A 21,329-nucleotide genomic window follows, 5' to 3' on the forward strand; every position below is an offset into this window, starting at 1 on the left:
GTTTTGTATCCATGCATGAGCATTACCTTCCTCCCTGACACTTTTGAGACTGCAGACCACCTAACCCTACAATGTGATTATTAAAAACTTTCTGTAGTAATAAGAACAGCAAGAACACACAATGCATTTTAATATGACAGGAAGATATTCAAGGACCCAGAATATAAGGGATTTTTCCAGGTTTTTTGAAGGTTAGAAAAGAATAAACATGAGATATGTGCTAACTCACTCGGCTCAGACTGGTTTTACAAGCCTTCTTTTGCAAATGTTGTCATTCACGGCATTTGCTATACAAAAACATAGATTTTCTTGCTTTCTGACTATACTGAACAGATATTTTGTTTTTATTATTTCAAATGCTATTAGTTATTATCCCTTAATCAACTAATCAATAAGTTGTCAGAACAATGAAAGATTCAATCTTACTTTTATCTGGACAATTTTAATTTCATCAAATCTTGTATCTGCAAGAGATTTCCTTGTCTGGCCTCTTCGGTGTCCAAATTTACATTTATTTCTTATCACTTGTTCATCATCTTCTATGGATCTTCGAATATATTTAAAGCGATCTTTGAGGGCTCGTTTCCATAAAAACTGTGTAAAATAACAAGACAGGACAGCTAATCTTCAAGGAGATTGAAATAATTTTATATAAACAATAAAATGTTTATTTTTCTATCACCTTTGGGCTTGAAATCTTTTCACATCACAGTAATAGAAATAATACATCTATCCTTCCATTTACTCTCACAATAATTTTGTGATATTGCTATAAAAATTACAGTCTCTAAATTATAAATAAGAAAACAGAGTCAGAGAAATAAAAATCTTTTCCTAATGTTATAAAGCTGCTGAATAAATACACTGGCTCTTGAATCTAGATTTTCCAATTATTAAAGTTGGATACTTTTCATCTTCCTCTGTTGTCTCCACAGCATACTCCACTTTTCTAGTGAGTTCTAGATAACAACTAATAATGGCTTATGCATATATGGATTGACGTATTTAAAGGAAATATATTAAATGCATCAATCCACATATGATTTTTCTGTCATCCTTTGAAATTCACTTTGGTGAATACTGCTTGCATTCTTCACACCCCAAATACCTATGGAGCATCTATTGTTTCAAACAAAAAGATAATCCTCCCCTATCCTGCTGGTCTCTAGATATTTCTCGCTCTGCCTCTGTATCTCAGCTTAGCCATCACTGTCTTGTGGCCTCCATAACAGCTCATTTCCCTTGTCCGCTCTCATCTTTCCTTGTCAACTAATCATGCTGGTAATTTACCCTCATCTATGTGATGCATTTCTGTTTCTGTTTTTTTCCTACCCTTTTCATTCTTCCTCTCTTCCTCCCTACCTGCCTCCCTTCCTCTCTCCCGTTTCTCCTTCCCCCCTCCCTCCCTTCCTCCTTCCTTTCCTCTCTTCTCTCCCTTCTGTCCTCCCACTAAGCTATAAGCACGTGAAAACAAGCTCATGTTGGCTTTGCTCCAAGCCCAGCACAGTGCTTGACGCATCTTGGAAACTACGAACATTGGTTGTCTTATGTCAGTCCTCTGTGAAGTACAGAGACCCGGGTGTTGAAGGAACAGACTAGAGGCAAGCCTGGGAGTCCCGGCCTTAGTTGGTAAGTAACTCACTGCATGTGGAGTGGCCTGGCACTTCTTAAAGCTTGGGCCTCAAGGCTGCCGCTCAGCCCCTCACCTTCCCTGTAGTGCCACGCGCTTGAACAGGCCCAAGAGTGGGCGCAGGGAAGGAAAGGACCCTTTACAGCCAGACAGGTCCATATGTGCCTCCTAGTCTTGGCCACTAGGGAGGGTGGTGAAGAGCCGGGTGACTTTGGGCATGTTTTCTGAGTGCTATTGCCTCACAGGCAAACAAAAATGGTACTAAGATTACATTAGTCCAGTATGTGGCACTTAGGTCTTACCATTCCCAGTCCCCTGGCTTAAGTGCCAATGAAATTATTCCCCGCCCTTCAGAAAGCACTGGGACCTAAACTGGGGTCTAGCTCTAGTACATAGTAGCCAAGAAATCTTCAACAAGTAATGCCTCAGCCTTAGTTTCTTCAACTATAAAATAAAGCAATTGAAGATCAGTCCTGTCGACTGCACTGGATGTTAGGAGACTCAAATAAGTAGCTACTTGTGGGAAGTATTTGTAACTAAAGTACTATCCATAAAAACTTCCACAGCCCTGGTGAAGTATGTCGTGGGTTAAGGTTGGGGGCAGCTTCATCTCTGATTAAGCACCTGGGGATGTATGAGTCAGGGATGCTTCATTACCTCCCACAGGCTGTGGGCCTGCACTCCACCAACATTGTTTTACAACAGCACAGAAATAACGGACGGCTTTTTTTTCCCTTAGCTCTGAAATATGAACTTGTGCAAATGTATTTTTTTTTCCCCTCATGTTTCCTACAGCTCTGAAGGTCTTCTAAACTCGCTGACGTAGTGGGAAGTATTATGGCCATCAACTGCTAGGACATTCTTAAATTGACAATTTCTTCTGCCCAGCCTCTCCCTTCTCTCCTTATTAACTGTCTGATAGGAACAGAATAAAGACAAATCAGATGTGATCGTCCACGTGGGCGGTCAATCAACGAGGTGCTACACGCCTGGCACCAGATGCCTCAGTAGAAAATATCTGTGTCATTGAACCATCATCCCCCTTCTCCACAGTCTTCCAGTGGGAGGGCATATGGGAAGAGCTACATGGATATGGCTCTCCTCCAATCGCTCTGAAATAAAAACCAGCCCTGAAGTTATGGGCCGCCTGATCTGATACAGGAAGCAGTCCCTAGCATCGCCAGCAGAGCTTTGCCCAACATTTTAAACCCAAATATAATCATTAGGAAACACACAGACAAACTCAGAATGTGGACCATTCTTACACAGCATCTAGACTAGACTTGCCCAAAAACTAAATATCAGGAAACACAAAACAGGGCAGAGAGACTGTCCTGGACAGAAAGAAAAATGTACATCTCTGGTGTGGGGGAGTGTTGATAATGGGGGAAGCTGTGCATGTGTGGGTGCAGGGGGTACATGGGGAGAAATGTCTGTACCACCCTTTCAGTTTTTCCGTGAACTGAAAACTACTCCAAAACAAAGTCTATTAAAAAAGAGAGAGAGAGAGAGAGAAAGCAACACAAAGAGAGACAAAGAAGATATTAGAGAGTGGGAGAGCCTGAGAAAAGTGGGGTAAGGCATAAAATTATTGGACAACGCAAAGCAATTATTTTAAGGTGGGCTGAGACTAACGGTGGCACCATGTGGTCACTTACAAAGCCACAGCCGTCCTCATCCAGGAAAGGGTGGGCCTGCAGGAGGGCGTTCACCACATCATTATACTGCTGGGTGGTGGGATACCTGTTCGGTGCAACAAGGAGGACAGTTTTCACTTCAAGCAGTCCGCATTCCTTCCGTTAAGGTGAGTCTAAACTGCTTACTTCACTTCAAATCTTTCTATATAACAATGTACACATTCAAATACTGGACAATGTTGGACTTGTTATCCATGTGTCATCCAAAATCTGAACAGCGTTGGTTCCAAATGAATTCTCCTTTACTCTGCAAACAGACCCTCTCCCAAAGCAACAAGTCTGCCCTGTTATTACTCACAGCGAGCCTTCCAAATACTTTGTCATATCAGCCTGGAGAAACTCAATGATCCTTATCCTCATGCTGTGATCAGGACACTTCTGTTCGGCTAACATGCTTTTGACATCATAGGGAAACTCTGGCAAAACATAGGACTTAGTCCATTGCAATGCTTTATTCCTTGCTAGAACATGTTTCACGTTCCTTCTGTTAAATAAAAACACACACCAAGTGAAATTCTATTGCAAACATACGCAACTTACTAATTTTCTACATCCTGAGAACTTATGATATAAAGACTGGAGACCTAAATATACGGAAGTCATCAATCCATATTCCTCCATTCATCTATCAGCAAATGTCTGAAGGCTTATTAGAAATTTCTGTTTTCTTTCCCTTTGCACACACAGAAATACTTGTAGTTCTGGGGGCGGGGTGGGGATGTCATAATAATATAGACTTTAGAATAAAGCCTGAAGTTGAAAAGAATATTAATCCGTATATCTCGAAGGAATAATATGTGATGTATAGCTCAACACTGAACAAGATCTCAAGCAAAAAGAGAGTAAGCTGCAATTCTGCAAAGCCAATGAGGCATCCAATAAAGTCTTAGCACCCGATTAAGACAATTCTTCTAACTGCTGTTTATTCTTCTGCTGCTGTTTAATAGTGAAATACAAGGTTCACTTCATTTAGTTGGTCTTGGCTATTTTAATAGGCAGATTTAGTTTCTAAATTAAAAATACATATCCGATACTCTGATTTCACCCAAAAAAAGTTTCTACCAAACACTACACAAAACTAACTACAGAAAGCAGATCAATAGTTGGCCGGGGCTGGGGTTGGGTGGGCGTGGGGGGAAGAAGACTGACTACAAAAGGGCACAAGGGTATTTTTCAGGGAGATGAAAGTATTCCAGAATGGGCTGTGAGCATGGGGGCACAAACATATAAATTTGCTAAATTAACTGAGCTGCACACTATAAATGGATGAATTTTATGTGGTGTAAATTATACCTCACTAAGGCTATTTATAAAATTAAGTCTCAGAACCACTTTAAAACCTTAAAGTTAGTGACTGATCATTAAGTGTGTGAAAAGAAGAATCTATAGTGAAATTTCCAAGCAACAGTTACCCAGAGGCACTAGGTAGCTGTCCATGTACTTCGCTGATAGGACTGATTGGAATGAAAGTGAAGGAGTAAAAACAAAGGAGAAGAGAAAAAACAGAAAGATTTCCTAAATTAGCCTAAGTTGGTTAATTTTCTGGCACAACCATGGAATCTTTAGTAGTTCCAACAAAATTCAGACGAGTTTCAAAAAGTCAGATTCCTTTAGAATTTTAGGTCATATCTTATAAGAATGCATGAAGTACAATAAAACATAGGGAATAAAGAAAAGAGAAAGCAGTCTCCTCTCTATTTATGATAAGCTTTCTCTTTTTCCCCTTTGACAGTCACTATATCAGTGGTGAAAATATGCCCTAGCTAAAATAAGCACACCGGTAACACTTGATTTAATACAGGAACAGACAACTGGAAATCTGTGTTTCAGCCTGAACTATTTTCCAGTGTTTCTCTCTCATTTCCTTCATTCATTCAATCACTATTTATCGGGGTCCGCTATGTAGCAATTACTCTCCTACAATCCCTATTTTTACAATCCCCATTCTGTTATGTAGTTTGTTTCTTTTCCCCATGATGTCTTCCTTACCTGTTCAGACCAAGGGTGTAAAGTAATGACAAGTTTCGTTTGCCATATTTTGGGTCTTCCCAGGGTTTTTTGAAAGGTGATGTGACAGTGCCCGTGTTAAGATTGGTTATAGCACAACGTTTTAGCCCAGAGGTTTCAAGTAGTGAAGTTGGCTTAGGACCCCTTTAGGATTCTGAGGTTGCCATGTCTTTATTTAGTATCACATCAGGAGAGAACTTCAGTATCCCAAGGCTATAAAATAGGGTTTGGTACAATTCTTACTTTATTGTTCTACATATTCTTTACATATATCTCTTCTCTTCAACATCAGTGTGGGGACTATATAGCATGGTATTGTTTTTCTCAAATGCCAGAATGTAGCTTAGACACGTACAGACTCTTTCAAAGCCAGATATTTCCTCTTACTCTTAATAGAGTCATTAGGCAAAATCAGAGGCATTACATTTTCCTTTCGTTTACAGTAAAACAATTTAATAAGGTATTCTGGAAGTGTCTAGAATACAAGCTATGTCAACGAATACAAGTCAAAACTAGTATTAAACAAGAAAAGGGATTCATCAGAAATTGAAAATACAACTCTAATTTGGAAGCAGGTAACTGCAGGCACAATTGTTTCCTACCCGTAAAATGATGCTTGCATCGGATTAAAAACATATTTACTGTGAGGTTAAGATTATTCATACTACCGTTATTACATAGAGTTGGGCAGAACACCAATAGAAGTCAGCCTAAAGTAAGTGCAAGGAGCAGAAGACACGGGCAAATGAAGAAGGCATAATATTTCTGTTCCCACCTCAGAGCTCTATGTTGAAGAATTACAAATCTATCATCAATAATCTCAATGCTCCACCCCAGATCTCTGACAACGTGTACACTGTTCATCTCATACACAATACATCCAAAATAACTCATAATCTTTTATATTTTAAACCAGTTTTCTACTTGCTATAGACTGAATTGTGTCTCTTCACCGCACACCAAATTCATATGTTGAAGCCTGAATCCTTCATATGGCTGTATCAGGAGAAAGGGACTTTACAGAAATAATCAGGGTTAAATGAAGCCCTGACATGATGGGATTATATCCTTACGGGAAGAGACATCAGAGAGCGCACTCTCTTTCTCTGCCGTGTGAATTCACAGCACAGGTGACCATCTGCAAGCCGTGAAGAACATTTCACAAGAAACTGAATTGGCTGGTATCTTGATCTTGAACTTTCCAGTTTCCAGAACTGTGAGAAATAAATTTCTGTTGTTTAAGCCACTCAGTCTGTGGTATTTTGTTATGGCAGCCCACGCTGGCTAAGCTACCATACCAATTTCTGTGTTTCTTTTACTGTACATCTTTTCTTAGCAACTCAAGCTTAATACTGTGATGTCCTTTTTATCTTAATTCCTCACTTCTAGGTATCATTAAAATTTCTCTACATCTTATCTCATATTTGCCAATTTCTCTCCATGATTCACGGTACTACCCTAACCCAGGCATTTACCACTTAAATATAAACGATTTCAATAGTCTAATAAGAGTTCTGTTTCTAGAACGGACTAATTAGCTCACACTGGACCAACGAACCCATAAATAATAACCATAAGCATTGGACAAAATATTTTTTTTAAAACTGAAAACACGTGAGAATGGAAAAAGCAGGCAGATTCTGAAGAGGAATCTTCACTAAGAAGAAAAAGAAGACGTGGAGTGAGTTTCCCTTTTTATAACTTTTAGCCTGAAGGCAAGCCTCAGGCAGTGCGGCTAAATAAAACTGTAATAGAAAACCGCAGGCTTTACAGACTACAGAATTTGGGGAATGACATCTCTCGAAAAGGAGTGGAGAACCTCAGAATGAAGAGAATGAAGGGGAACTACAAATTCTGTGTACAAACTGCCCAAATCTCTGCCTGACCCTGTACCACATATGTGCATAACCCTATTAAGGATAAAAAAAACCTAAACTTAGATTTGAGCTAATGCCCAGGAGACAAAGTTTTCAGTTTGAGTACAACCAATTTTGTTACTTGTTAACACAAAATAACTAACAATCAACATTCCTGGGTGAATAAGAAAGAATCAAGACTTTCTAAATTGTAACATTTACGATGTCCAATATACAATCCAAAATTATGTAATATATGTTTTTAAAAAGGACAGAAAAGTGTGACCCATTCTCAAAAGTTAAAGCAATTAACAGTGTGAGGCTGAGATGATCCAGACGTTAGCAAGGATTTTAAAGCAGCTATTGTGACAATGTTCAGCGACTTAAAGGAAAATATGTTAGACAGATAGAAGTACTAGGAAATTTTAGCTGAGAAATAGAAATTATCAAAAAGAACCCAAAAGAAATTTTAGAAAATTAAAAAATTTAAAATGTAAATAAATGTATCTGATAGGATTAACAGCAGGAGAGACGTTAGAAAAACGTAGTGAACTTGAAAGCAGAGCCAGAGAAATAATACAATCAGAAAAATAAGGAGAAAAGAGATTGGGAAAAAATAGGGTAATAAGTCATTTTTTTAAATTCCAAGTTCTCACACTTTATCCCCTCACATAGCCCTAAAACCTTCTCTTCCTTGACCTTCTATCCAGTTTTACATAAACACTGATTTCAGTTAGTGGAGGGGCCAGGTGGAGGTGGCCAATGGCCTCCCAGGCTATTCCTTGCTTCAAGACATAGCTCTGGGTCCCAGCACACGAGGCCAGTCTCCCTTGACATAGTAACCGTGTACAAGAAGGAGAAGCAACTCAAATTTTGGGACAATGGCTCCTAGTCTAAGTGAATGACTGTAGAAAATTATGCCAACTCAGCGCTGGCTACCTGAGGTCTGGATAGATTAAGAAAGCTGTCAACAATGTTATTCAAAAGTCAAATCTCTCTATAGCTTGCCAGCTCCCAGATTCCTACATAGAGAAGCTCTTCTTGGGGCTGGGTAACCCTGTGATGGTGATAAAATGGGTGTCCTGGAGGAGTATCCATAAGAAAACTGTCTCCAGAGAAGACAAACAAGATGTACAAAGACCATACAAGAGCCAGAAGAGAAGCATAACTCATGGATAGTTGGCTGTTGCTGGCCTCTTATATTTGTCCTGATCACACAGTAAATTTTGTCCTGATTTGATAAATCCTTGGACTATGACTTCAACTGTTTGTTGTCTTTTGAAGCAGTTTATTCTGGAGGACCACTCACTGGTTGTCTGTGTGTCTTTGCTCCTATGACTGGAGTTTACAAAGGAGCTGAGCCATCTTTGGGCTTATGTAACCTGATATCTGTACCTGATGTATGAGCCATTTGCAGCCCAAATATCCAAGACCCCATTTCTAGAGACTTCCCTGTCTATCAATGAATTTCGAATACCTTTTCACGTACCGAAACATAGCTGGGATTAGAGAGGAACCAATGTAGAAATTTCACTTCAAATCTGAAAGTCCAATAGGTTAAAGACCCAGTGTGTGGGAGAGCTGAAACTTCATATTCAATACTTGACTGTACTGGATGCTTTGCCTTTTGTAATTCTTCGTGTAAAACTGACCCTTTTTCCAACTGTTATAGGCATAATAATCTTCCTATTTCCTAACAATGTTTAACCCATACATTAAGTGACATAAGTGATTCAGTCTATTGTACACCCCTGGAAATTCTTATTGGTCTAGTGCCATGCTACTCAAAGGATAGTCCAAAAGAGCATTGGCATTGCTCGGGGGCTTCTTAGAAATTCTGACTATCAGGCCCCATCCCTGAGCTACTAAATCAGAATCTCCATTTTAACAAGACTCCTGGGGGATTTTTTAAGGTACATTAGAGTTTGACAAGCACTGGTCTAAAGCACTGATAGCTTTTATTTAAAGCCCCCAGGTGACGCATGTACAGTCAGGGCTAAGAAGCTCAATGTCAGAGCATAAAGCCTCTTTACCTCTCTAAAGCATCTGACACCATTTCCAGCGACTCCATTTTCTCTGCCTCTATCTCACACATTCCAAAAATATTTACTCAAAACAGAATCCCCCGTGCTGTTTCAGGTGTTTGTACATTTGCACTTGCTGTTTGCTTTGCTCTGATGCCCTTGTTCTCTCCTGCCCCATTTTCCTTCAGTGAATTTCTAATCATCTTTCAAAATCCTCCTTTAGTTTCTGTGAAGCCTTCCTCCAGAAACCTTCTCAAAACTCACTTCCCGGAAAGCCTTCTATGCTATTTCTGTACCCTCTGCACTTCTATTTCTGCATCTTTCTCAATATTGCAGTTATTAGCTTATGTATCTGTCTTGTCTATGAGACTCTGAGTTCCCCCAGGCAAAGACTAAATTGCTCCACCCTCCCCGCAACCCTGCCACTGTCTAAATAATACCTAGCTCATGGTGCATATTCAGTAACTTTTACACTGAACAAAAAGGGAAAACAGATTAGAAATCAAGCTACTTTGGATCTCTGTAAAGACTTTATATTAAATTTAATGGGATTGGGCAGCAGTCAGGGACTTATTTATCAGTCATGTCAGCCTAATTTCCCCTGATTCTGCAACTCCTGCTTGGCTGGGTCCACAGACATCCTCCACTGAAAGAAACTCCAGTTCTCGCTGAGTGAGCCAATGTTTCTCACTTCATTTGGCTCTCTGTTCAAACATCAACTAGTCAAAGTCACAGGGCTCCCCTGACAGCCCATCTGAAATGGACTCATCCTGTGCACTAACACATACATGCACATGTACACACCACTTCTCTCTCCTCCCTCCTTTTTCATTTTGTGTTGTTGGTCTTCATAGCACTTAAACGCACTGTGTATAATTTTTTTCTCCCCCTTTAGATTGTGAGCTCTGTGAGATGAAAGGCTTGCTGGTTTGTTTTGCTCACTTCTCTATTCTCAGTGCCTACAACATCCCTGGCACAGAGAAAGGACTCGGTAAAAACTTCCATATTGAGTGAATGAATGAATCCTGACTTAGGTAGGACATCTTCAAGTCATTATTTCCTAAGGTGTTTTCTATAATGTTAATAGATGTTACACAAAGAAAGAGTTCTGGGTCAACGTGAAATGGGTTTTCTTGCTGTAGGACTCATCACAGCTTTTACTCGTATGTAGACTGGGAGTCTCCCATTAAGGATTGGAATTAGAATGTCACACTTCCAAAACAGAACCCTTAGGTTTGGGTGTCTTATAGACCCATGTGTTGGGAGACGGTGGGAGCCTTCATTTTGCTCTGAAGAATCCTTGCTGTTGCACTGAGCTGGGATTTAGCATCGAAATGTGCAATTTATCCCTTGTGTTGTCAGTGGTAACGGGGTTTCTCAGCTCAGGTTTTTGACATCCCCTCTCCTTCCCGAGGTACATACTCATTCACAAGACTTGTTTCTGCTTTTTCCCCATGGCAACAGTTGACCTGATGTCACAGACCTGAGAGGACTAAAGCAGATCCTCTTCTTGCCGGGACCCCGAGCCCTGGGAAGGACTCTAGACACTGCTGTTATCTCTACTTCCTGGTGCAAACCCTGCTGCTTCCATTTAGGGCCACTCGTTAGAGCTGACATCAGAATTTTGTGAATGTCTCTGGACCCTGTGCCTTGGCGACTGGACTAATAATAAACCAGCTATGGTTTATGAGCTCCTACTATGTTTCAGGCCCTAAATATTTTTCACACATTAACTCATTCTATTTATTTCACAGATGAGAAATTGAGATCCACAGAGGTCCTATAACTTGCCCAAGATTATTCATCTGGTAAATAGCAGAACTAGGATTTAAAACTAAACTCTTAATTACTTGGTTATTCGGCTTCTCCAGATTTACCAACCCTGGCCATTAGCAGAGTTGGTGTCTTGTTCTTGTGAAAATTAATAAAGGGAAATCTCACTGAAATAGAGTTGGGGTTCCAGAAGGAGGCCTCTCACACAGTACTACTTGATGTCAATTACAGGATGAATTGTCAATTTCAGATCCCAACAGGAGAATCCTCAACAGGAAAGAATCATCAATTATAGGCTCCAACTAGAAAAGATATACATTGCATCTCCTACAAGAAATGGACTATTCCAGCAATTCAGCCAATGAGAAACCATCATCTCCTCAAACTCTCGTTTTACTCCAATGGACTTTCATTCAAAACAACCCCTGTCAATTTTCTCTTTTGTCTCCATAAAATAATGTTGCTATCATTTATTTGCTGGACTTGCTTCTGCTTTTTGCTATAGTTTGCTTGTCCCAAATTACAATTATTTGTTGTTCTCAAATAAATCCATTTTTGCTGGTAAAATAACCGACTTTCATTTTTAAGGTCAACATTATAAATACCTCTACATCTCCTACCCCATCTGCCTTATACAGCTGCAATAGAAATGCCATGTTGCGGCTCAAGATATTTCATCTCATCAGAATGTCCTACTCAAGGCTAATGGCCCACCCAAGGCTCTTTCATTCTCTAACATGGTCACAAATATTTGTTTCAATGAAGATGAGTCCACAGAAAATGATTCGTGCATCTATTCCTTCATGTAATAAAAATCTGTTGATCACCTACTCTGTGCCAGGCCCTGCAAAGGTGAATCAAACTTGTCCCTGACAACCCCTGAGCTTTGGGCCTATAGAAGACACAAATACATAGGAAATGAGAACAGTAATCACACATTTCACTGAAACTTGTACTAAGGGACCTGTAACTAGGCTCGTGCACTTCATCACGCCTTCTCTTTACTATGTGCTGGATAAGATGCACACAGCACTGGTGCACTGGTGCTCCTCAGTTGTGCTGTGTGTGCGATAGTGCCTATAAACAATACAGCGAGTGTTGGCCTGTTGACATTTGTCTTCCTGAGCAAGGCAAGATGGGTAAGATCATTCTATAACATTCCACAGCAGTAGCCAGACCAAGAAGAAAAATCGTCCTTAAAATAATTTTTAAATATGCATGAAACCGTAACTAATTTATAATTACGCCCAAAGGCAGAAGCAAAACATCTGCACACATCTATTTAAAATTCAAGCAAAGTGTTTATAAAGTAACATTTAGGAAACCTCTACCTGTTTATGTGATTTCATGCCTTATTAGGTAATAAAAGGGAAGTGAAAAGTTTCAAATAGTGTAGATGAAAAACAAAGAATAGCATTGCAAAAAAAAAAAAAAAAAACCACCTTTCCAAAGGATTACCAATGCAAGTTGAATATGGTACATTATCATTCTTCCATCAAGAAAGTGCATTTAAGCAATTCAGTAAAGAGCACAGTATCTCCAATCACCAAAAAAAACACAACAAACAAAAACTGCATTGTGTCACAGCAACCCTGGTGTTCCTCAGGACACGAAATTCACCAATTGGGACACACACCTCTGTGAGAAATTTTTCAAGAGCCAAAGTCAAGTGAACATTTTGCCTCTAGAGCCTTCTTTTTCCTTTTGTCTGCAAATAATTGGGATGGAAATCACATATTCATTTTAGGGAATGTAGGAAAAAGTATCACGAGAATAATGACTGCCATCTTGTATGGCATGATAACAGGTGCCAGGTATTTTAGCGTTATCTCATTTGGACCTACATGCGCTGGTGAGTGTTCCTATCCCATGTTGTACACGGATGACCTGACAGACAAGTAGAGGAGTCAGGATTCCAATCCAGGTGTGTGAGACCCCAATGCCAGCTCTTGTTCCACTATCCCTTCCTACCTCTGGAAAGCAACTGGCTTCCCGAAAGCCCTGTAATCAAACACTTATCAGCTTTCTAGCCTGTATGTGTGAGTAACTTATAAATCCTGGAGTTTAACTCTGTGTTAAAAAAAAAAAAAAATTGCATATTTAGTATGAATTGTATCAAAAGGTCTAACAACAAACAAACAAACAAAAAAACCAATGCTATTAAAATATTTATCCTGTCTTGTGAAAATATATTCAATTTTTTTATTGGATCACACATTCTCAGCTCAATTTTCAAAGCTTCTATTTAGTTTCTGTGTGCCAGGAACTATGCCAAATGCTATGTTTATAATGACAAAAAAGGCATGGTCTTTGCCCTGAGGTGCAATCTAATGAGGGCTACACACTTTAAAGTCATCAATTATCAATTATCAATTATCAATTATCTAGTTTTACAAGTAAAGCAAAGATACTACACTTAGAAGACAGGGGCCCTTGCCTGGCCTGGAATATCAATGGAGGAGCTACTGAAAAAGGGATTTTGAGCAGAATCTTCAAGGATGAGCAAGTACAGTCTGTAAAGGATGGGAACACAGCCTGACACAAACACCATGCAAAAGACCCTTAATCAACACCTGTCAAATGAATAGCACCCTAGGTAGGAGGTCAGGAGGAGGGGATCATGGTGGCTGCCATGATTTCAGCTCACATGGCTGGATAGTGGAGCCACTGTCTGAGCGAGGACACTGGAAGGGAGCAAATCTTCTGTCCCCCACAATCACATCTCAGGATAAAGGGCCGGAACTGAGGGAAAATATTTAAAACGGGTACTGCTGCCGTGTCCTTTTCTGCCCCTGCCCCCATGCAGCTGATTGCGCAGAAGGGGCGCCTGATCCATGATGGGCCCATTAGTTTCCTTCCCCAGATACTGAACTAAGCAACACTGAAAGACTGAGTCAGTTGGCTGGAACGACCTGGGCTGTTTTCAGGGAGAATTTCCTTTGGAGTCAGTGCTATATCAAGGGAAGCATATGCCAGTCAGTCTGAGGAGGGCAGAGCAGCCCTGAGGAATAGGATGCATCCATCCTCAGAGGGAGAAGCAAGGGAATGAGGCCGATGAAGGATGCAGAACAGACTGACGTGGCTGTCACACGACTCCACGAGAGGAAGGGCAGCTCCACCCCTAGCTCTGCAGCACCAGTTCCTCCAGGTTTTGCCCTTGGATGTTATGAAATGCTTTTCTTACAATAAATTCCCCTTAAATTAGAGTGGACTTGTGGTTCTTACACCCGAACATATATGAGGCAGGGGACATGAGTTCATTTCTGGGCATGTTTAATGCTGAAATGCTTGTGGGGGGAGATGGCCAGCAGGCGGTCAAATAGATTAGGGGAGACTTTCTGATTAGAGAGAAAGATATGGCAGCACTGGCTCTGGCTTCCCAACCCTCAAATTTCTCTCTATTTCTAAGCCAGTCCCATTTTTTCCTCCCTCTTGCCAGATGCTATGAAGAATGAGAAATACTATGAAACACAGGGCTGCTCCTTTGACGAGCCATGTGGAAAATTGGGACGAAGAATCCTGCCCTGTCAGAATCTCAGGACAATGATAAGGATGGAATACCAATCAGAGAGCTTAGAAAAGAGAAAGATCCTACATGAACAGAACGTTTCACCCTCACCTCTCACTGGCAGCAAGTAGGGAGAGGAAAGAAGGCCTAAGGAAAGAAGGAATACTACCCGGAGCAGTGCTATGCAGATGGTGGTACACTGGGTGCATTCTGTTCGCTTCATTTAGCTGTAGTCGGCAGGTATTACCTATTGTTAATGCTCACAAGAGCGCCATGAGGAAAGTATCATTGCTATTATTCCCATTTTTCAGATGAGAATGCTGATTCACTGTGGTACTAAAGCCAGACCACTGGGACTCATCATCATTCTTCCTGTGTCTATCCACACCTGAACACTTACATAGAAGGGACTGGCTACTTTTGGAAGCTCTGTGGTGGAAGGGATAGTTGAGAACTCATGATTTACTCCATGCACCTGTAACCACACTAAAGGAAAGTAACTCAGAATCTCTAAGCACCCCTGAGCAGAAAGGAGGGTCATGAAGCCATCAGAAAGGGTATTTACACTTTCTGAACCAAAGTTCAGACCAGAAAGACCACGGGGAATGATCTCACCTAGGGCATTCATTGCCTTCCACCTTTTGGTTCCCCATCCCAAACAGGAGCCAATAGCATGGAGGAAGATGGGCCCTAATACTGGGAGAACTTAAGGACCTGGGGCCCTTGTGACCAGGGGTGGGAGTGAAAGGTTGAAGGTGCTAGAGAGGAAAGGGAACAGAGAAAACAGCCCAGAGCTGAAGCCTGTTTTGCAAGAACTCCTGATCAAAGATACAGCTATCCCCTAGACTTGTGGGGTGCTGGAGCCTGGTGGTAGGGGTCTGAGGCAGATGTCCTTGGTCCCTTGAGCTCCTACCCTGATGGTGGTGGATCCTCTGTAGAGGTGAGAATGACTCAGTTGGTAAAAATGAGGCCCCTTGATCTCATTAAGTCTCAGTTTTACTCATTTCTGAAAAAGAGAGAATAATGCCCGCCCTCAGGACTGCTGTGTGGACTAAATGAGAGAAGAATGTAAAGGGTTTGTGAAAACCCAAAAGAATTAGACCCTGGCTTATCTGGTACCCAATTATTCTCCTGGCATCTCTCCTTTCAACGGCAGTACATTTAAGGAAAAGCCTTTGCTCAGCAATGGCTGAAAACACTATGTATCTTGAGTGATGCGTGAACCACACAGGCAGGTGGCCGGGACATGCTGAATAGGCTGCCTGCCACATCTTACCTATAATCGCCCTTAGGACTGTCGGAACACCACATTCCTGGGTCTAGATCTCTAGGTTTATAGTTTTCCTTTGTTCCAATGTAGTCCATATTGAAATATTACATGATTTAAATCCAGTGTAGGAAAACAGTAGTCCCCCTTATCTGCAGAGGATACATTCCAAGACCCCCAGTGGATGTCTGAAACCATGGATGGTATCGAGAAACCACATATATATATATATATATATATATATATATATATATATATCCATATAACCATATATGTATATATATATAAAATCATATATATATATTAAACTGTATTAAACCATATATAAACAATGTACATATTGTTTTTTCCTATATAATATCTATGATAAAGTTAAATTTATAAATGAGGCACAGTAATAGGTTACCAACAATAATAGTAAAATAAGACAATTATAACAATAAAATTAAGCGTTCCTTGAACACAAGCATTGCAATACTGTGACAATCGATCTGATAACGGAGAAGGCTATTAAATCACGAAGGGACAGGTAGACAGCATGGATACACCGGACAAAAGGATGATTCGCGTCTCAGGCAGGATGGAGCAGGATGGCGTAGATTTCATCATGCTACTCAGAACAGTGTGCAACGTAAAACTTACTAATTAATTGTTTATTTCCGGAATGTTTCATTTTATATTTTTGGACTGCAGTTGAGAGAAGGTAACTGAAACCATAGAAAGCAAAACTGGATAAGAGGGGACTACTATATAAGGAAATGTTTATCCAAGCAGTGCCTCCATCAGGAATAGTCAAGTTAAAGCAACAACTACAAAATTCAGAACAAAAACAAAGGCTCTACAAAAAGCATACTCTATAGGACATTTTCACTGAGTGAATTCTATCTTTGTGGCTATTGCCAATCACGCTGGACAGATTACGAAAGAGAAATCCGTCTTTTTCCTTAACAGTGTGTACTTGAAAGATGCATAACATAATGTTAAAACTTCACTTTTCCAACACAAGGGTCAGAAAATTTAACCTTCGTCTTTTACCAAACATCTTTATCACTTGATAAAAAACAAATTCCCTTCTAGGAAAACAAAAAGTTTCCACTTAGAAACACATGAAATCCCATAAAAAAAGAGATAAATATTATCATTTACCTTTAAAGTGTTTAGAAGTTGGCAACTCACCTCTGTTTCAGTACTCTTTGGTCAATTAGTCCATTATCAAGGTTTTCAGTTGGATAGAAGGAGGCAGTCGGCTCCCCATAGTTGGCTGGACTGGAAGACTGTTCATCCCTGTCACCAAGAAAGAAGAGGTGGGTCAGGGGCTATTCAACAGGAGCACAACCTTTGATCTCACAGCGGCTGTGAGGGTAGGGGTCAGCCCACAGGAAACATATGATCTGTGTCTACTTCTAAGACCCACATTAGTCATGACTAAGAGAATTGAAAGAAAGACCCTCTGGTGTCATCTCACTCAGTGGTTCATAAATACAGTCTACACGACCTACACTGATGCCAGTTCACAATGTTATTTCCACCAACCAATCATATTTCTAAATGGTGTTAAAATAATCCTTTCCTTTATGAAATGATGGTAATAATAGAAAGTACTTTTATTGGACCAAAAAAAAATTAAGTCTATATAACAATTCCCTTTTCCACTCCCTGCCATTTGGGGGAACCTTTTTATTATCTATGGAAAACTTCATGATATTAGAACCACACTTTATTTTCTAAGTAATACAGCTAAAGCCCAGAAGAGAAAGCATCTTACTCACCACCACAAGCTACACAGAAGCAGTGCCAGGAGTTGACCTCAGTTTTTCAACTTCCTGTTCAGTGATTTTTCTACCAGCTTCAAAAGGAACAACAACCAAAAGCAATGGCAACTACACCTACCTATTATATATTCCTATCATTTGCCTAAGTCTGAATATCCTGTCCAGATGAGGTCTACAAACCCTTTTCAAAATAGCATACCAGGCAACCACTAGCCATTAAATGAAATATGCACTCAAGTTGAAACCAATCTGCAATCTTTGATCTAGAATGCCATTACGGACTCTTTGGAAGGAGTCTTAAGCATCATTTATTCTACCTGCTTTGATTTACAGTTGAAACTCAGAAAAGTCAAGCAACTCTCCAAGGTTATTGGATGGGTAGCTAGGTTTGAAATCAAGTGTTTTGATACCTAGCTTCAGGGTTCTTTCTACTATACCATGTTTCCTATCTTTAGTAAGCACTTTCTGAGTTTAAGTAAACAGCATATTCCCGTGCCTCTTTCTATTATCATGATTCCCTCATGACAATATACTTGTCAAGTGAAAATATATTTGACAATAAACAAATATAACCAATAAGCCCACCTGTAATTGTGGTTTTATACCAGAACAATCCTTAAAATGAGTCAGCTACTTACTGGGTAGAGTGAAAAACCCTCCCTCATAAATTGCTGGACAACCATTGTTCCAAGTCTTGGCTACATTTGAAAATAGCTTTCTTAATCAGGTTAACGAAGCTTAATATTTAATAAGAGACTATTTTGGTCTGGGAGAAGGAGAAGAGATTTTGTTAAAGATTGTGATACTCCTAACATTAGTGTGAATTAACATGGAGTTAGGTACTGTATTACTTTTCACAAGCTACAGATGAAGCAGCAGGAATGTCAACATTTAACATAATCAATCCACGTCAGTGGTAGAACCAGGAACGCAGCCCAGATTTCTTGGCAGTCCAGCTAGTTCTCTTGTACTAGAGAACATTATAAACTGCTTTGCAGTGGCAACAAGACGGTCTGTTTTCTTCTAAGTTATGCTTAAGGCCATATCAAGATTCTACTCAACTGAAGAGAACTTCAGCTCAAAAGTCCGATTCATCCAAGACTTTTGGGAAGTTACTTTGAGCTTCGTTGAGGTTCATATCCTCCCTTTGCTGGAAAGGAGTAAAAACATGCAATGGGAACTTCACCAACAGTCACATATTGAAGAGTGTGCTTTTGTATATGTATGTCAAAACACTGTTTAGGAGAAATCCTTCAAACAAATCGGATGTATCATCTCCAGACTAACCATGGACCATCCCTTCAAGTCTACCTGCCCCGTCCAAGTCCCATACATCCAAATATTCTAGAAATCAAATTACTTAAGCCAGGTCTCTCTAATATTATGTTCTTTATCAGAGAGCAAGACAGAAATATATATATTATTACAGACGTAATCTGAAAAAAAAATACATAGAATAGATTTCATCAAACCTCACAATCGTATTTTTAAGATTAATGAACAATTATTCTTCAGCAATTATTTAACCTTAGAAAAATTGCAAAAGTCTAGAATATGGAATAACCAAATCAGAACGCCTGGACTGATCCTGGGGCATAGATATGTAAAGTGAATATTGAAATTTTATAATTCCTGTTATCATTGCAAAAGTCAGTGGTAAAAAAACAAACAAATGAAAACATCCCTAAACCTCAAAGCGACCACAAATTTTTCTACATGACTTTTGTGGGATGCTATCATAGCGTTCAGTATTCTGAGAATACTCTCGAGAAATTTGAAAACCCATTATATCAAGAGTCTTTAGCAAATGATACTGTGAAGACCTGCAGCAAATTATAATGTGAAGGCCTCTAGAGGAGAATACAAATTAGTTATTATAAGGAATCCTTGGCAAATAAACACATACATAAATACAATAAGAGTTTAGGGAAAAGCAAAAGAGCAGCAAAAATGCCTTTCCCAAATCCTGATTTTAAGACCAAACTGAAGAAATCCATTCCTACTCAGGTTGTATGTACATTTCAACTGCTTGTTACAGAAGTTTCTACATAGGAACTCCAGGCTTATAGGACTACCCTAACAATTGGCATCACTGTTTACAAAGCGGTGCATTAAAAATACATATCGCGATTCATAAATCTTTGCAAGAAATGTTCCTTATGCAGATGTTAGAAACACTGTACACACAGTCTAGCTGATAATTGTCACACTTTTCTAATGTCATGGTATAGCCATGATTGGGAAAGCACAGCAACAAAGATAAGGCACTCGTGAAACGACTTACTCTGGGGCTGCTGCTGCTTGCGTGAGCAGGGCTGGTTCTTGAGGGCTTCCAGGAAACTTCAGTCCTTGACTCTTCTGCTTATATTTTTTAATTAAACCCATCAGAACTGCCTGGTGCCCAATTTTTTTTACCAATTGCTGAACCATCCGATCATTAAGTGCTAGAAGGGCGGCCCCACTTACTTCTTCCTCTGGGAAAATGAAAGAAAAAAGAGTCTCTACGTGCCTGTCTGGCTAAAGCATTGCAAAACACAGCACTCTGAGCAAGAAAAAAATATTTCTGGTGTAACAAGGACCATCTAAACTTATCCTCTGATGTTATATAATTATCTGTATTTTTGACAAAGATAGAACACTGATATTGCCTAGTTCTAAATCGATATCTGCTCCGAAGAAAAAAACTAGAATATGGAGTCACAATAAAATCTTATTACTTCCACATTATTTCCATCCCTCGCCCTTCAGATTCTTTCTTACTGGCATCATTTTTTATACGGAAAAAAAAAATTCTCAAGAAATTATTCTTAACAACACCTCCCAGGCAATACTCACTACTTGGAAATCCAGCACTGCACAAAACACATGCTTCATTATTTAAGGACAAAAGTAGTATCAAATGATAAGAAATATGTATTTTAAGTAACTCTTTTTTTTTTAAATTTATTTTTAATTTATTGGGGTGACAATTGTTAGTAAAATTACATAGATTTCAGGTGTGCAATTCTGTATCACATCATCCATAAATCACACTGTGTGTTCACCACCCAGAGTCAGCTCCCCTTCCATCACCATACATTTGATCCCCCTCACCCTCCTCCCCCACCCCCCAACCCCTTTACCTTCTGGTAACCACCAAATTACGTTCCCCAGATTAATTTTCAAAACCGTGGCCATCCTGTGGTCACCGACTGCCCTCCAATCCCCTCACCCTCCCCCCCCTTAAGACTTTACTTTATTTGAGTTCTTTTTGAAATATATTCTCCTGTCGATACTAGGCCAAATGCAGACTCTGCCAGTCGGTCAAGAAATGCAAGTTCCCCACTGCAGCAGCTCCACACTCACAGGCATTAGGCACCAAAAGCAATTACCAATAACAAAGGACACTCAATAACTGGCAGCTCAATTAACATTTTAAAAAGTATAAACAACTCACCTTGAAACCTATGAACTAGTTCTCCTAAGTTTTTCTCCACCAACCAACTGCAGACCTGATCAACTGACCAAGCTTCCATTGCTGTATCCTGTAAATAAATACACCTGTAGAAGAGAAAGATTCTTCAGTTTTCTTTCTGATTTTTGTTTTATTTTATTTGATATTTTTACCAGTCAGTTCTTTAATCTCATCTCTTTCCTTTAGCAAATTCTTTTAAACTCTCAATACTAAGCTTCTTTAAAATTACTATTTTCTGAATACACATCTAAAAATTGCTAGCAGAACAAATACTCTCTTTAAAAATGAGACCGATTTGAACCTATTTCCTAGTCTCATTTCTCAAATTTCTCCACCTTCCC

The 21,329-nt window shown here is 39.7% G+C and overlaps 1 protein-coding gene across 1 annotated transcript in view; it reads right to left on the bottom strand.

The window, feature by feature from the left end:
- Positions 1 to 21,104, bottom strand: part of SAMD3 (sterile alpha motif domain containing 3) — a 39,336-nt gene extending 18,232 nt beyond the window's left edge. The window contains exons 1-6 of the mRNA XM_033102967.1: positions 20,971 to 21,104; positions 19,819 to 20,008; positions 16,939 to 17,046; positions 3,626 to 3,811; positions 3,289 to 3,373; positions 427 to 594 (exon numbers count right to left, since the gene is read on the bottom strand). Coding sequence (XP_032958858.1) covers positions 427 to 594; positions 3,289 to 3,373; positions 3,626 to 3,811; positions 16,939 to 17,046; positions 19,819 to 20,008; positions 20,971 to 21,049 — 816 coding nt within the window. The 5' untranslated portion in view covers positions 21,050 to 21,104. The remainder of the gene's footprint in view (positions 1 to 426; positions 595 to 3,288; positions 3,374 to 3,625; positions 3,812 to 16,938; positions 17,047 to 19,818; positions 20,009 to 20,970) is intronic.
- Between the last annotated feature and the right edge of the window lie 225 nt (positions 21,105 to 21,329).

The sequence above is a fragment of the Rhinolophus ferrumequinum genome, chromosome 3, assembly GCF_004115265.2.
Source record: "Rhinolophus ferrumequinum isolate MPI-CBG mRhiFer1 chromosome 3, mRhiFer1_v1.p, whole genome shotgun sequence".
Lineage (NCBI taxonomy): Eukaryota > Metazoa > Chordata > Mammalia > Chiroptera > Rhinolophidae > Rhinolophus > Rhinolophus ferrumequinum.